We start from the raw sequence: 17,911 nt of genomic DNA on the forward strand, positions 1-17,911 counted from the left end.
CCATGGTTGTTTATTCCAACCTTTGGAATGTGGTGATGGGAATTCTGGCTCTTTTCACTAAGTCACAGCTCACAAATAAGAGCTGACTCTTTCAGCTCCCAAATGGCCCTTAATGTAGCATCACTTATGGCTTTCAAAAATCAGCAAAATGTCGGAGTTTTATGATCTATGATTGCTTTGTGTGCACATCTATCACTTACAATATTTAGTGTACTTATACTATATCTTATTATATCCATAAGACCATAATTTCACACTATGTCTGGTATAAAAATCTTGAATCGCTTCTCAGGGGGTGCTAAAGCTTCTTCTTGATTTTAAAACTTTAAAAATATGTATACAGTGGATCCATGTCTCATCATTTCATTCATTTCTGTGAAGAAATTGACCTAAACAAAAAAAGGGGGCTGGCTCTCAGAGCCAACTCTGTCATTTCAGTTTTGGGGCCGTGCTTATTCTCAGTTTGCAGTCCTGAAAGAGCCACAGCACCAACAGCAGGAGGTCAGGGAACTTATATTGTGCAGTGAAGTGGCAGCATAAGGACACAGATTGTTTCCAATGGAGATATTAAATGTTTTCCTCCAGTCCTTCAGCTCTGTCTCCCTGTTGGGGACTCTGGTGCTGCTCCTGCTCCTCTACTTCATGTCCTCCTCCAGCAGCAGCTCTGAGGCAAAACAAAAGGAACCACCAGGACCCAGACCACTTCCCTTGCTTGGTAACCTGCTGCAGCTGAACCTCTTGGGAAGAAATAACACATTAATGGAGGTGAGGAAGTGGCTGGAGTAGGCTGGTATTTAGCTTCTTTGGTTTGCTCTCTCGGCAGATGCACTGTCATCAGTTCTGTCACCTTGTCTGTTTTCTCCTCCTTTTGTTAGCTTTACAAGAAATATGGATCAGTGTTCACTGTGTATTTTGGACCCAAGAAAGTGGTGGTCCTGGCAGGATACAAGACGGTGAAGGAGGCACTCATCAACTACGCTGATGAGTTTGGAGAGAGAGATCAATTGCAAATTCTGGATGATTTTACTCAAGGACATGGTGAGGAAATAAAACACAGTAGTAGATGTTGGGCCTTTTTTAAGGTTTGTTGAACTACTTCAGCTTTACAACTTCATGTCTCCTTTTTGTTTAAGCTGTTATTGCTCTCCGTAAAAAACAACTCAATTTGCCTGGAATGAGATAAATAAAGTTTTATCTTACCTTATCTTATGTTATCCATCGTAGGTCTTGTATGGTCCAATGGAGATACATGGAAAGAGATGAGGCGCTTTGCTCTGGCTAACCTGAGAGAGTTTGGGATGGGCAAGAGGCTTTGTGAGGACAAAATCATTGAGGAATGTCACCACCTCATTGAAGTGTTTAAGAATTTAAACGGTAAGTTGCATATTTTAATTAACTATATTGATAAACGTTGCATACAAAATGATTTCACTTTTTTCTGTTTCCCTTGTTGCAGGAGAACCTGCTGATACAACCCAACCAATAAGCTATGCAGTGTCTAATATTATCTGCTCCATCACTTATGGCAGCAGATTTGAATATGACGACCCAGAGTTCACATCCCTGGTAGATCGAACATACAGAAACATGGAACTTTTTGGGACCCCGTCAATACAGGTATCATTTCATGTTTCTGAAGTTTATACTGTCACCATTGATATGTAAATACGACAGAGATGTTATTATGATGCGTATTGTTGTGAATAATAATGCTAAAAACATAAAAAAGACAGAATGAACATAAAAATGGGGATAGACAACGAAAATAAAACCAGATAATAATAACCCCATAATAGTAAAAGCCAAAATAAGGAATTGAGACTAAAGAATAAAGAGAACGCAAAAGACGGAATTAAAACTGACTGAATAATAAAATAAAAATAGAGATAGAATGAAAACACATTTTGAAAGTGCAGCAGTCCATAAGCACATGTAAGTTTCAAGCCTGTATCAGGAAGTCATAGCTAGTAAAAGTCTAATGTGAAGAGATCATTTTCTAACTCTCTTTTAAAAATGTTCAGCGAGCTGCTTCCCTGATATCTGTAGATAGTGTGCTCCAGAGCATTGGGACACCACGGAAAAAGTCTTTAATCACCAGAGCTGAATCCAGATAAAACAAAACAGGAAGGCAAAAATTGTAGCAGCAGACAGGGGATCAAAATCATTGAACAAAGAAAATATACATTATTACAGGCAGGAAACAAATGCAGGACAAGGGAACAAACACAGACAACTTGACCACTGAGAGACAGAAAGCACTGAGTAAATACACAAGAGAGGGAAGAGTAATAAGGTAGAGGTGAAACTTATCTGCAATGACAAAGGTGGGAACAAGACAAAGGCACCTTTCAACATTAAAAAGGTTAGAACTACACTAGACCCCAAAACTATGACATAGTGTCACCAATCAGAATGGTGTCAGGTTTATCAGGTGTGGGGTTGCCAGTGTTTCTTCTGGCCCTAGCAGTGGCTGAGGCCTATTGATTGAAACTGGAGTTTGGGGCTCACACTAAAAGTGATAAGAAATATGGTGGTATCCCTCAGTCCCAGTGGTTTATCATATCCAGGATCCACAGAGCGTCTCCTCCGTAACCTTATTTGTTCAGGTTGTTTTAAATATTAATAAGTATATCTTTTTGACAGATGTACAACCTGTTCCCGCGGTACTTGAAATGGATTTCTAAGAAGGAGGAAGTCCACAGATTGTTTGCTGCCAACAGGAAGCAGAACCTAAAGCTGTTTAGTCATTTGAAAGAGACCCTCAATCCAGAGAAGTGCAGAGGCCTTGTGGACGCATTTCTGGTCCAGCAGCAAAAACTGGAGGTTGGTAAATTTAGAGTTTATCAAAACTGATACAATAGATTAGACAGTGAGGGGATCAATGTGTACTTGTGTACATGTTATACCTTGATGGTGGTGCTTGTAATAAGGCTTGTTTGAGATGAGCCACATCATTGCAGACCTGCACAACTTCTTATGTACAGAAATCCGGGACGACCAACAGTCACTTCCACAATGAAAACCTTTTGATGACAGTTGTTCAGCTGTTTGCTGCTGGCACTGATACAACCGCAGCGACACTCAGATGGGCCATTCTGCTCATGGCGAAATATCCAAAAATACAGGGTAAGGAGCTGCAAATGTGTATAGCTTTCATTTGGAAACATACTTTTCAAGCAGAACAAAATCCTCGTCATAAAAAGAAAAAACCCCAAAATTAGAGTTGCTGGCACTTAGTTGTATTTTCTTCACCGACAGTGATTCAATAATGATGACACAAACTATGAGTCCCTTCACTTTTGTCATCTGTCCCCTTTCATGACCCAGACCAGGTCCAGGAGGAGCTGAGCAGGGTGATAGGAAGTCGTCAGGTGCAGGTGGAGGACAGGAAGTACCTGCCCTTTACTGACGCTGTCATCCACGAGACACAGAGGATGGCCGACATCATCCCTGCAGCACTTCCTCACAAAACAAGCCAAGACGTCACCTTCCAGGGTTACTTCATTAAGAAGGTCAGACTACATGAATCTAGCTTGACTTTGAGACAATTTTGTGATGGGCAATGAATTACCAGCGTCATGGCTGATCGTGATTGACAGTTGGGCGTCTATACCTCTGTAGTGTGACATGCTAAACGACCTGTCATGGGGTGTCTGGAACAGCCTGATAAAAAGTCTAGCATGTCATAATTTTTTGTCTTGACATGCCTGCTATGACATCTTCCACAACATGTTCCTTGTAAGGGATTTGTGGAGGACCTAATTGCAGTGCCATCCGATTTATGGGGAATAAGAGGAAACGGACAACTGGGGTAGCAAAGCGCTGTGCTGAGCAGAGATCCATGTTGCCATTGGAGGGGGCAGTCCTTTGACAAAGTCCAGTGATGTGGGACCAGGGTCGATGGGGAACAGGTGGCCAACAGGTGCCTGATGCGAGGGTTTGCTTTGGTTGCACACGTCGCATGCGTCACGGACTGACAATTGTCCTCCTCCAGCAGAGGCCACCAAAACCTCTGACCACCTCACACATCCTGTGAGCTCCCGGATGACAGGAAAGATTCGAGGCATGGCCCCAGTGGACCTCCGGCTGCAGAGCGAGGGAACAAACCGTAGCTCCAGAGGGCAAGTGCAAGGGCCTGGCTGGTCTTTACTGGTGGCCCAGACTCTCTCTTCTATTCCCCAGAGAACTGGAGACAGGGTGCAGGCAGGATCAGGATGGGCTCCTGGGGAACCCTCTGTTCCTCCTGAAACTGTCATGAGAGAGCACCTGGTTTGCTGTTACGTGAGCCAGGACGATAAAACAGAACAATCTGTTGAAGAAAATAGCCCACCTGGTCTGCCGGGAGCTCAACCTCCGTAGGCTCCCTCTCAGGGCTGGACAGGAAGTACAGCCGACCCTTGGGCGGGGCTGTGCCTGGGAGTAAGCCAGTCATATGAACACTTTCCAAAAGTCGCAATAATCAGCTGAGACATTGGAGAAGTCCGGGGCTTCCGGCGGGGGCTGGCTTCCTTTAAGCAGACCTGGTGACACCCTGAATTAGTAACTGTGAAACTTGTTGTAACTGTTGTGTTATCTGGATGCTACCCAGTAGATGTATAAATAATGGCTGAATGGGCCGAAGTTTACACCGCCTCCTGCATTAGCTTTTAATATTTTAGCGCACCCATGGCCATTTTCTCTTTCTTTTCTTTTGTCCTATTTCTATATCCTTAAAAGTTCAATATGTGTTTTTTTCCACAGGGGACCACAGTGTTTCCTCTCTTGACATCCGTCCTGTATGATGAGGATGAGTGGGAGAAGCCACACAGCTTTTATCCTGCCCACTTCCTGGACAAAGATGGAAAGTTTGTCAAGCGAGATGCCTTCATGCCTTTTTCTGCAGGTTGGTGAACTTTGCCGTCACTTTTTGTCAATGTTCAGTCTACTAGCAGTTGGCCTTACGTCTGTCTTCATTCCCTCTCACAGGACGCAGGGTTTGTCTTGGAGAGAGTCTGGCCAGGATGGAGCTCTTCATCTTCTTCACCAGCCTCCTGCAGCACTTTCGCTTCACTCCTCCACCTGGAGTTTCAGAAGATGAACTTGATTTGACTCCCCGTGTGGGCTACACCACCAACCCTTCAGATCATAAACTGTGTGCTGTTTCTCGTAAGTGAGGAGGACGAGGGCTTGGTCCATTATTATAGATTGATTGATTGATTAATAGACTAGTCATGATATTTCAGTCTCTGCAGTGTTGATCTTGTGTCCATTTAAAATCAGCCTCCTGTGAGATCATAGTATTACAATCAGAAGTTCAAGCAGTAGCAGTTTAGTCAGTTGTTCAGTGTATGAATAGTAAATATTCAAATCACAATAAAAACTGGATACAAAGACACAATGTGGATGTGTAAGCATGTTGAACCAATGAGTCCAAGTAACTGGTCACAGTGAACCTGTCCAGGTGGAACTGTGCAGTTTCCTCTGCTGTTTGGTCAGTGTGTCTTATTTGACAGTTCCAACATGTTCCCGTGTCATCTTACACACACAGACAATGATTGAGACTGATTTTATGACAGTTTACTTCATCACATGATGATTTACGAGTTTTAGAGGGTAATCGTTTACACAGTGAACACTCCTGCCACCTTTACCTGTGATTTTGTGACGGTTCAACATGATGTCTCCTTCATGTGATACCAGTGGTTGATGCTCTGGACTGGTCGTCCAGACACAGCACACAAAACATCTGACACATCTGTCCTGCCACCTTCACCTGTGCCTTTACCCCTCTGGAAGCTAAAACTTAACGCAGCAGTGCAGGAAAGGCTCCAGAGCTGCAGTACCGTCTCCCTGTTGAGGGCTTGTATTCCATGTGATGCAAACTGGTTGCGTAAATATCAAATTACCAAGAACACTCACCTTACTTCTACCGCTCAGCCATGATTGTTCATTCCAACCTTTTGAATGCGGTGATGGGAATTCTTCCTCTTTTCACTAAGTCAGATCATTTGGCTCAGCTCGCAAATAAGAGCTGACTCTTTCAGCTCCCAAACTGCCCTTCATGTAGCAGTCAAATTTCTTTTTCTATGATTGGTATGAGTGCACATTTATTTCTTACATAATCATAATACCATAATTTTACATTCATGAATTCATATTGTTTATGCATCTCTGTCTATTCTGCCATTGTGATGTTTTCTTTTCTTTTTTTCTTATTTCATTTCTTTACATCTACACAAGCAGCAAGCCAAAACACACAACTGCCAAGCAGGAAATGCAGCCACGGAGCAATGGTCCAGTGTCAGCGGGTGCGTTTCTGGAGTTGAATTTTAAAGAAATTTTCACAAATGAGTGCTTGCAGAACCACTCAAAATAATACTGGAGTGACCCTGAGTTAGAACACAGGCACCCAGAGTGTACCCAGAAAGATGATCAGGTACAGACCAAGAATCATTTGCATGCTCTGATATTGCTGTCAAATATTACTTTACACGTAAATGTGCAGCACTTGAGGCATTTTCTTTTAGTGTTGTACGATGAGGAAGAGGTATAGAAACATATCTGATGAGAGCCACAGGAAATACAATGTAAGAGCTGTGACACAGCAGGGGGGAACATGAAACTGTCACTTCCTTCATTTTTCAAAACCACAGCACAGGACACATGATCGCTGTTGGCATGCAATGATTGGCATGTGTATTTCTCATGTCGTGCAGTAACAGGATATTCTTACAAAAGAAGCACAAGAAGTACAAGCAGTCACAGCCCTAACTAATTACACAGTAGATAACAACATTGACAGTAAATGCTGCATTTGCTCATCCTTAAACTGTCAAGAAAGTTCCAGGTTTTTACAACCAATGGCTGGCAAAGTGTAAATAGCTGTGGTAAATTCTAGCAGGTTCTACATGATTATTATTTACATCCTGCAGTGACTTTTTGCGTTGGTCTCCTGATGCTCAGCTGAACACAGTGTGATAGAGTGGTGAAATTTGACACTGTGAGAATCACCTTCATGTTGTTTTACTGGGGCAAAATGGATTGTGACATATATCCAAATGTCATGTTTAGGGTCAGGGGGCAACCTTATGCTGAGCAGACTGCAAAGCTCTATCAGGCTAAGTAATGATTTTGGGTGATTTTGATAAGTTTCACTTGAACTCAACATTTTTCAGGTACGTTTGGAGGGAACTTTGAACATGGACAGTTTTTGCCACCTTCTCTCTAAAACAGCAGACTCGGACACACAGACACGCCGCAGTGACATCACCAGACGACCAATTGCCCACAGCTGAATCATCAGCTGTAACCACTGGTCGTCCTGACACAGCACACAAAACATCTTTAAAAACACTTCATGTCCCATTCTTCAGATTTCCTCGGATAGGTGGTCTATCACGCTCAACATTTACTCCCCTTTACTTTTCATTAGAGTCACATCGTGATGCTGAAACGCTCTGCAGCTTTTTCTTGTCACCAGATGTCATTTATCTTTACGTTTGCTGACTTACACAGATGCAAATCCATTGCGATAAGACACAATCATGCTTGCGATTCCAAGTGCTTTTTTTTTCAATCAGAAACTCGCAGGACAAGAGACTATAAAGTCCTTCAACCATCAGCACGAGGTTCATAGAACCGCCGCCTTCATACTCAGCAAAGCAACTCAACCGGAAAGAACAACTTGTGTCACATTAGAACACAGATCCAACCATCCAAACATACTGGTTTTCTGAACAGGACATTATGGGAAGTAGCTGTAGAGGCTGCTGGGATCATTGTCTGCTGTCGTCACTGCTGTCTTGACTGTAGAATACGTGACCTCCTCCTCTTTGACCTGTATGACACAAACTGGAGGTTTCACATGATTCACATACAAACTTGTTATTTACAGTGACCTTGTGGTTTGCTGTCTGCTGTCTGGTAAGTCATTTGTTTTTCAGGAATGTGGAAATGGAAAGATACCCTCCACTGCCAAAAGTAAATGGAAACCCAAATTATACACCCACACTTTATGTTTGTCTCATCACAAAACCATGGGCACTAATACGCTGTCCAGTTCCTCCTCTTGGGGCTGGATGGGTTTGTGCAGGCCAGTCAAACTCTTGCACAACAAACACTGGGTTAATAATTTCTTTATTGAGCTGGCTGTGCACCGGGGGACTGTTAGATTGATTACCTTAAGATCTGTGACGTGTGTCGTGATGTAAGTAAACATCAGTAGGTTAATAATAAGTTATGGTCCTTGGTTGCACTCCAAAACAAATTTAAGGTTAAGCCATTATTTAAGTAGAAACCAGAATACATTTCTGTGGCACTCACCTTTTTCTGTGGACAGGCTGGCTGATGAGCATGGTTTACAGTGGCATAGGTCAGACTGTTTTCAGGATCATCCTGAGTGCAGACAACACTGTCCTTTATGAAGTACAAACAGAAAATGCACATTATTTGCCTGTATTTACCATGTGTGGTGTTTCTCAGCCCCTTAACTTAACTTTGCTTTTACAGTGTACACAAATAGACTAGAGACAGATAGAGCACCGAGCACAGGTACACATCACTGTAATTTTGGCTTTTATGTAAACTTAGTTGAGTTGAATAGAATTCACCTGAACTTCTCAGTGAAAGTCAGGTTTTCTGTTACTCCACATGCACAAACATTAATGTGAAATCCTGAAGTTCACCTTTTCTATCTTGGCATTCATCTGCTGAGGAATATAACGAGTGAGATGAATGAACTAAATTCTGTAAAAGGAGCTTCACTCCTGTGGCCGTCCAAGGTCATGATACTTAATATGGCAGTCCAGCATCAGGGCTAAGATAACTGGAAACCAAACTCCAAAAAAGCAGATTTACATTACAAAAATGGAGCAAATACACTGATTGTAAAGATTTCCCTCAGAAGAATGAAAGCAGGATTTTTCTAGATAGATCAGGTTTACTGATAAACCAGATAAGTTAGTATTCCTGCATCATGAGACAGGCCAAAAGCCAGCCAACCACTGATGAAGATTTGCTGCCTTGAGCCATCATCTAATAACTTAATTAACCACATCTAAAAATGAGAAAGGGGAAACGCACCCCATCATTTACTGTCAGTTTGCCGTCAGTGGGAAAAGGACACACTGAGTCCAGCATATGAATAGTTTTGGGGAAGTATCTCAGCTGATATTTCTCTTGTTGTGTCACAACACATTTTACTTACAGCATGTTTGGTTGGTTTCTGAACATCTGGAACATCTGGAAGGTAAAATTTATACACACGTTATGTTTTAAACTGCGCCCATGGAATAATACACTTGTTGTTGATTGGCTGGCGGAGGCCCTTTGAAACTGAATTCTGCCTCTAGTTTGCTATAGCAACAGCGCTTACAGTGTATTTCATGCAAAGTTAATTCTCTCAAAATTATTAATTGGGTATTAATATAACAATTGTATTTCCGGTGATAATGTCCATAACGTAGCCTGAGGTGTCCTGATGTAGAAAGTAATGGACAATATGGACTATTCACATATTTAGTTCCACTAAATACATTAGCTTATAGTAACTGGGCTCAGATGTTGCTCATTTTACATAGCATAGCATAGCATAGCATAGCATAGCATAGCATAGCATAGCTCTTGTGCATCCCAGTACTGACCCTCTGTCACTTGGGCTCTCTTCCTGTATCTGATGAGAACAGCAGTGATGACAACCAGCACGACCACCATCGTGACCGCTGCACCGATGATGATCTCAAGAGAGGAATCTGTCGTCAGAGGACACCAAAGAGAGAGAGTAATTCATAATAAGATATGTGATGCACTTTATGGAAGCGGTTTGATCTCTCTTCTTTAAATGCATTTAATGATCTTTACAGGATTTACATGTGAGTGACCAGATACAGTTTTGGTCATATTGTGATTTTCATCTCATCCTAATGTTACTTTTCTGGCTCTTCTTGTCTTATCCCACCTGTGAAAAAGGTGTGCAGTCACCCCTTATCTCTACATTATTCTCTCATGTTTGAAATGTTGATAAAATACTTAAACCTCTTAAACATGTCAAGCTTTGAGGAACCAACTGATAAACTGTGTTCTGCGTATTATCTCACCTGAATTAGGTTTTTCTGGCCCAACATCTCCACTGACACCTGTGAAGACAGGTGTGTACTCCGCCTGTACCTCCACGTTGTTCTCCTGATCAACCACCTGGCAGGTGTATCTCCTGTTGTGGCCACTCTGATGCCTCACAGTGAGAAAAGAGGCACAGTTCATCTGTGTGTGTGACTTGTGCCCGACACCATCACCACGCAGCACAGCTCCTGTCTCATCCATCCAGCGGATGCTGTTCGGTTTACAGGGACCAAGCTCAGTGTATCTCAACAGAGAGCACTGTAATGTGACTTCACCGTCCCCCTTTGGATCAGCATCTGCTGGATCCTGAGAGACTGAGAGACAACAAGTGATAACTGTTAACTCAGTTTAAAAAATGTTTGACATCTGTCAGAGAGTCAGCGGCTTTACTACGAGGTCCTGACAAGTTCCTGTTCACCTCTGTCCTCATTGAAGGACTGAGTTCAAATATGAAGGTGGACTAAATCAAATGGAATCAAGATGTTTCAGTGAGGCTTCAACAAGGCAAACAATGAAAAAAGGAAACCTGTGAAGAATAATGTCAGCATGTCAGTCACTGCAAACTGGCTGGAAGAGTCTCAGTGTGACCTCCCTTAAACTCATCAGTCCACCTTAATCAGGACACTGACAGATCAGACACCTTGCTGGCTCACTGGTTGGGTTAGAGAGACATCCCAGTTCCCTCCTGAGTTTAATGGAAATGAGACTCACTTGTCAGAACATTTAGATATGTAGATACATCCAGATCACTGTAACTCCCCTGCCGACAGGTGTAGAAACCAACATCCTCAGCAGTGATGCTGTTAATGACCAAAGAGCAGGATGCGTCCAGACTCAGCCTGGCAGCTCGGCCTGACTCATTCTTAATATTTCCCTGTTGAAACTCAGTGAAAGTTGGAGCTGTCTGTCTGTTGTAAAGCCATAAAATGGTGGAGCACGTTGTGTCAGATGGTGATGCATCGCCACAGGTCAGAGTCGCGTCACGTCCGGGTCTGCTGTTGATAACGAAAGATCTTCTACTGAGGCCTACTGTAAAGAAAAGAAATGACACGTTCAATAGAAAATGATCTGCAAGGGCTCTAAATATTTAACACGCAGATTTTAATTCAATTTATTCTCAAAAAAGAAACGTGATCATTGTCCAGTTCTGAATAGGGTTTTTACATTTGCAGCCACAGGGAGGGAGTATGCCTCCCTCGTCTATCTGGTGGTTGTGTTTATGAAAGAGTCATTTTCACTGACGCCTCAGCGAATGAAACTTTGGGCTACAGGTTACCTTCAATGTTGAAAGAAACAAAGAACAACAAACAACAACAACAAAGAAAGCACCACACAGCCAATCGGAGTAAAGGAAGGTGGACTCAGATGAAATAAAGAGTGCAGATCTGATGTTATTGTCTTTGGTTGTTCACTTTTATCATCCTGCTCACTATATATACTACTATAAATCAAACACTGATCTAAACTTAAAGGAAACCAAAGAGAACATACAGAGCAAGCAAACAATTTGACCCTGACTGTTCTGTCCTTCACACAGATTCTATTGCCATTTAAGAATCTATCTAACCCTAACCCTAACCCTCGAGAGCCCGTGCCCTTCGCAGTGCTCCCCCCAGGGGCACTGCGCTTTTACCTAAACCTAACCCTAACCCACACGGCTGCTCATTTACAGACCAGATAATTTGTCTTATCTTATCATTGGTATCTAAATCAGGGAAATATTGACTTGTTCCTCATTATTTTATCCCTCAATCTCACAGTAATGAAACTTTCAATTTCTGTAAAATCTGTAAAACATTTGAAGAAGAAAACAGCTTTACCTCCAAACTGAAGCATGAACATAAGGATTAACTCCAGCAGAGACATTTTGTGTCCATTCTCTGTCAGCAGGCGGATGTTGTGTGAGACTTTCCTTCTCGTCTCAAGATCTGTAGATGATGGCATCACTTCCTCTTTGTGGCTCATTTACTGAGTAAAGATAACTTTAGAAAGAGCCTGTCATAGCAGCAGAGTTAGGCTTACATCACCTCCATGTTCCCTCTGAGCAGGCTGGACAGGACGGCCACAAGAAACTTGTGTTTCACAAACTGCAGTTTCTGTTCATAGATTATGTGGAAATTCTATTTTAAGAACCTCGTGACCTCCGTCTTTGATGTACGTCTTGAACAAATTGACTCAACTATAACTAATAAGATGTTTTAAATGACCGAAGATGCAGATTTAAAGTGACTTGACTGAACCAACGGATGCTCCAGGAAGAGAATAGACTTCCTCAAAATGTACTTATAGTATACCATGCACATACTATCAGGTGAAAACCTTGTATCTCCACATGTCGAGATGCTGGAATCTCAAAAGGTAATCTTTTTATTAGCTGGATAACGCTGCGTTTCGGGATCATCCATTTAGCCTCAGACAGAAGTCCAGACGGAGATGTTATTAGACTGTTATACAACGACATACATAAAGTTTGAAATAGTGTCACGTCTTTTTATGATTCAGTAGGCATTCTTTAGCTGATTTCTCTTGATGTTAAAATAATACCGAACACATGCAACCCTGACTCCAAAACACTTGGGACGCTGTGTAAAACATAAATAAAACAGAATGAGATCACTTGATAATCCTTTACGACATAAACTCAACTGAAGACAGCACAAAAACAATAAGACTGAGAAAGATGTGGAACGCTCCAAAAACACCTGTTTGGAACATTCCACAGGTAAACAGGCTCATTGGTCACAGGTGAGAGGGTCATGACTGGGTATGAAAGGGGCATCCTGGAAAGGCTCAGTCATTCACGAGGGAGGATGGAGCGAGGTTCACCACTTTGTGAACACATGATCGGATGAAGGAGATGAACACATGAACTCAGAGACACTTCAGGAAACTGCTGTCAGTGAACACAGTTTGATTGGAAATGACTGGTTCTGTTTTCATTTCACAGAGTCCCGACTTTTCTGGAATCGGGGTTGAATGTAATGTGATCTTTGCTGCTCACAGTACAAAGTAATGGAAATGTTGAAAGCTCCATTCTGTCATTTCAGAGTTGTAATCAAAGAGGAAGTGCCATTTGGTGAGAAACCAAACACAGAACAAGACCAAGAATCTCCACCCATGCTAGCAGCGCCGTGACTCTGTACTGAGACTGAATACGTATACATCCTAAGTTTGTGTTTTAACAGCGATTTTAAACTCATTAGCATGCTATCGTTTACGTATTAGCATTACAAACTACAGCTGAGGATGGTGGGAATGTATTTAGTCATGAACCATAATGCTGGACAAAATCTTGGCCTGATGATGTCGATATGAAAAGTTAAGAGACACCGAAGTTAATATAATTCATCCGACGAGGAACGTGAATGCATGTAACACATTTCATTGCAATCTTTTCAGTAGGTGTAGAATGTCGCTAAAAACCACGAATGTCGACCTCATGGTGGCGCCAGAGGAAAAGTGAGGCGATCACCAAAGTCACAGGGGTTCATCCTCTGGGCACCATGAATATCTGGACCAAATGTCATGATGATCCATTGAATAGTTGTTGAGATATTTCAGTAAAAGTCAAACATGTCAGTTTTTTTCTCTTGTTTTATGTCTTTTCCCTTCAGATGTAATCGTCAGCATCAGGTCTACCTTTGAGTTCTTGGCATTTGATGGCAGATGTCCATTGTTTGTCTTTCCTTCTGTCTCTGGGGTGTTGTGTTTTTCTTGTAGCCTACAGTTGGAGGTTGTTGTGTTAATTTTGGTGACTGCTGACGTCATACTGACTCAGTGTCAGTCAGACAGAAAGTGACCTTTTTTGTCTTATACTGTATTTAGTCATATTCTGGGTTTGCAGAGCACTCACATGGAAAGAAATGACATCCTGAAGTAGTCAATTGCATGGTTTTTGAGTGAGCTGTTGACATACGTACAATGCAGCGCACAGCAACAAACCTGGTTTTCATCCTTAGAATTACGTTTATTCTCAGTGTTACAGGATAGTTTCTGTCTGAAATCAATGGTCACATATACAAAGGTGCATTAATGACTTTTCTGGATGCTGTAATTATCCTTTCTGTGAGGTGCAGTGAAGAGATCTTTGACAGACAAAATGAACAGTAACTAATAATAAAAGAAAACGTTAAGTTGAAATGAGATAAAATGGAGAATGGCAGCTGTACAATCATTCAGAATCATTTGAAGCTCAATTAATGAATTTATTTTCCTTTGTTGGGACAGAAAAACCTTCCAGAAAGCTGAAAAATGCCTCTGACATATCAACAGCTTATGCAGCAGAGCAAATAGGTGCTGATCGTATTTCCACAGACCAACACACCATCTGAGCTGTGCCTTCGTCCACCTGATGAATGTAAACCCAACATTCGTGCTTCTTTTAGCTCTGTGTTGGTCTCCGCCAAGCTGAACGAGCGCTAACTGCCATAAAATAAAAAAGAGTTTGTTATATTTCTCTGTGCAGCTGCAGCTTTTATACATCACAAGCTGTCATTTGTTCCTGTGTTCGTAAAGACTATGAGGAGAGCGGGAACGTCTGCACAACGTCTACGTGTTCAATTCTTTGGATCATTCAAGGTGTAAAAAGAGAAGCAATGTATCCTGAACATGAAACGATCGTTTCAACTCGAAGCTTCGATCACTCGAGACTGCAATGACCTTTGACTTTGTGATGAGTTTCCGTAGCATGTTGTTGATCTGCTGGTCGAAGGACATGCTTCTATGTTTTCATAGTGGACCTTGTCGTCGTCGTTATGCACCTGTGAGACACAACAAATGAGATCCTGAAAAACTGTTTCAAAGGATCAAAGTGTTCCCAAACTGAGACTGATGAACAGAGTCAAAGGAAAAGGTTTTACTCACGTGTTTGTCATTATCAAGTGGTTTTATGCTCCCTGAAAAAAAAACAAACAAACATTTTAAGTATTATTATTATTTATTTTATTAACGATTTCTATCAAATTATGTCTTCTCACCTCTGTTTCTTATGACAAAAACAGTGATTGCAATCATTGGGATCAGTCCGGCAATTTGCAGAACCAACATGGTGTGGCTCAGAAACCAATCTGTAGAACATGATTTAAAAAAAAAAAACATGTCAGTTTGTAAATAGGTACAATATTTAGTTCTGTAGTTTATCAGTGAAGAACATCACATCAGGAATGGCTGTTGTGAAAATACTAAAACTTCTTAAACATGTCAACCTTTGAGGAACCAACTGATAAAAGCTTTGTATCTGGTGTTCTGCGTATTATCTCACCTGAATTAGGTTTTTCTGGCCCAACATCTCCACTGACACCTGTGAAGACAGGTGTGTACTCCGCCTGTACCTCCACGTTGTTCTCCTGATCAACCACCTGGCAGGTGTATCTCCTGTTGTGGCCACTCTGATGCCTCACAGTGAGAAAAGAGGCACAGTTCATCTGTGTGTGTGACTTGTGCCCGACACCATCACCACGCAGCACAGCTCCTGTCTCATCCATCCAGCGGATGCTGTTCGGTTTACAGGGACCAAGCTCAGTGTATCTCAACAGAGAGCACTGTAATGTGACTTCACCGTCCCCCTTTGGATCAGCGTCTGCTGGATCCTGAGAGACTGAGAGACAACAAGTGATAACTGTTAACTCAGTTTAAAAAATGTTTGACATCTGTCAGAGAGTCAGCGGCTTTACTACGAGGTCCTGACAAGTTCCTGTTCACCTCTGTCCTCATTGAAGGACTGAGTTCAAATATGAAGGTGGACTAAATCAGATGGACAGTGGACAGAAGGAAGATGTTCAACAGGAATGAGGTTGAGAAAACATGTGCCAAAAGTATAATTCCCTCCTGAGTTTAATGGAAATGAGACTCACTTGTCAGAACATTTAGATATGTAGATACATCCAGATCAGTGTAACTCCCCTGCCGACAGGTGTAGAAACCAACATCCTCAGCAGTGATGCTGTTAATGACCAAAGAGCAGGATGCGTCCAGACTCAGCCTGGCAGCTCGGCCTGACTCATTCTTAATATTTCCCTGTTGAAACTCAGTGAAAGTTGGAGCTGGCTGTCTGTTGTAAAGCCATATAATGGTGGAGCACGTTGTGTCAGATGATGATGCATTGCCACAGGTCAGAGTCGCGTCATGTCCAGATCTGCTGTTGATAACGAAAGATCTTCTACTGAAGCCTACTGTAAAGAAAAGAAATGACACGTTCAATAGAAAATGATCTGCAAGGGCTCTAAATATTAAGATGAGGATTTTTTATTTTATTCTTGGCTGAGAAACAGAAAGACTGTTCAGTGCACGGTCACTCTCGGCCTTCTATGAAGCAATGCACAGTTACACTTTCAAAATAAAGTGTCCTGAGAACAATAATAATCGTGTGGTTAACCTTGAGAAACAGTTAGGTTCAGGAAGAGATCATGGTTTAGCTTAAAATAACTACATTACTCGCGTACATTAGTTATGTATATTAAGTTACGTACATGTACATTGCAAAAGAATTTAACCTTTATTTTTAGTTTCATGTGGGACACGAATCTCAATCCTTGGGGTGAAGAACCTGTGTGTGTTTGAACCAAGCGCCCACCTTCCTCCACCTTCCTTCTCGCTCTCGATGCTATGTCATTCGAGGCGTTGGGAGTGAGATCGCCTGTCTATAGACTAGTCCTGTGGACGACCCTTCATAATGAAAAATGATGCTAAAGAGGCACCCGGTGCCTTAACACGTGATGCCAGGGGGTCACAAAAAAGAGTTCATGAGTGAGTCGCTAGGAATGAGAATGGGTGACTGCTATAGTTATGTTATTGACAGGATTCACCAGTTTAATATTCAGAATAAATAAATAAATTCATAATCCTTTTGAACAATGAAAGTTTAGATTTTGTAAAAACTATGATAAAGTTAGAATACAAGAAAACAAAAGAAAATCTGAACGTTACCTCCAATCTGAAGCACAAAAATGCTGATGAATTCCAGTAAAACCATTGTCCGCTCCGTGGAAACACTGAAGCTTTCGGCTTTTTATCTCTCGTACGCAACCAGAGGTGATGATAAAACTTCCGTTACGTGGCTGAGTTTCTGAGTAAAACTATTTATAAAACAGCAGGCAGCATGTGTCAGACATAGAGAAAATGGTGGGGAGATCATTTCCGCACCTGCCGTTTGTTCATACTCTGCACAGCGTTGGAAGACGACAACTCTCCATGATATACGTGTTTTTTTGGGGTATCTCTAAAATCTCGATAACTGGACTCTTGCTATCCTTGCTAACATCAGTGCGTTCTTGTTTCTCTTATACATTTGGGAAAGACGTTTATTTCTGGCAGAGGATCTGTTGAGAAGATTGATCCCAACTGACATGTAGGGTACAGTTAGCTTAGCTTGGCACAAAGAGTGGAAACAGGCGCAAACCAGCTAGCGTGGCTAAATCCTGCGAAATTCCACCTATCACTAAAGTTCCCAGAAAAACGTGGCACACTGCCTCCCATTAAATGGTAAATTGATGATTTTATACGTTAGTTTTTGTAATTAGCGAGTAGCTGGACTTTGTTACGGAGCCAAATTAGATGTTTCCGTCTGTTTTGAGTTTTTACACTAAGCTAACCAACTGGCTGTTGGCTGTAGCTTCATATTTAGGCTGCTGTGTGGTCTTATATCTCATCTCACTCTGGAAGAAAAGGAATAAGCGCATTTCATGTAGTTGAAAATATTGTTGAATATTGTTATAAGAATATAAGAATATTGTTGCTTCGGTTTGTCAAAACTGTGAATTTTGTGGCAATTTCCAAAAGATTTAAAGATGCTTTCCTGTTTTTATTAAGTGGTTAAAAA

The 17,911-nt window shown here is 41.8% G+C and overlaps 2 protein-coding genes across 2 annotated transcripts; one reads left to right on the forward strand and one right to left on the reverse strand.

Moving 5' to 3' along the window:
- Positions 1–558: 558 nt before the first annotated feature.
- On the forward strand, positions 559–5,153 carry LOC143336188 (cytochrome P450 2K1-like). Its single transcript, XM_076756156.1, has 9 exons — positions 559–765; positions 876–1,038; positions 1,225–1,374; positions 1,457–1,617; positions 2,644–2,823; positions 2,985–3,126; positions 3,328–3,512; positions 4,741–4,882; positions 4,966–5,153. Exons 1-9 carry the CDS (start codon positions 559–561, stop codon positions 5,151–5,153), a joined length of 1,518 nt encoding a protein of 505 aa, XP_076612271.1.
- An 880-nt stretch (positions 5,154–6,033) lies between these two features.
- Positions 6,034–12,039, reverse strand: LOC143336633 (uncharacterized). Its single transcript, XM_076756898.1, has 7 exons — positions 11,916–12,039; positions 10,807–11,124; positions 10,074–10,409; positions 9,621–9,728; positions 9,185–9,219; positions 8,302–8,394; positions 6,034–7,816 (listed from the first exon to the last, which is right to left on the reverse strand). Exons 1-7 carry the CDS (start codon positions 12,037–12,039, stop codon positions 7,724–7,726), a joined length of 1,107 nt encoding a protein of 368 aa, XP_076613013.1. The 3' UTR covers positions 6,034–7,723.
- Positions 12,040–17,911: the final 5,872 nt, after the last annotated feature.

Source organism: Chaetodon auriga, chromosome 18 (assembly GCF_051107435.1).
Source record: "Chaetodon auriga isolate fChaAug3 chromosome 18, fChaAug3.hap1, whole genome shotgun sequence".
Lineage (NCBI taxonomy): Eukaryota > Metazoa > Chordata > Actinopteri > Chaetodontiformes > Chaetodontidae > Chaetodon > Chaetodon auriga.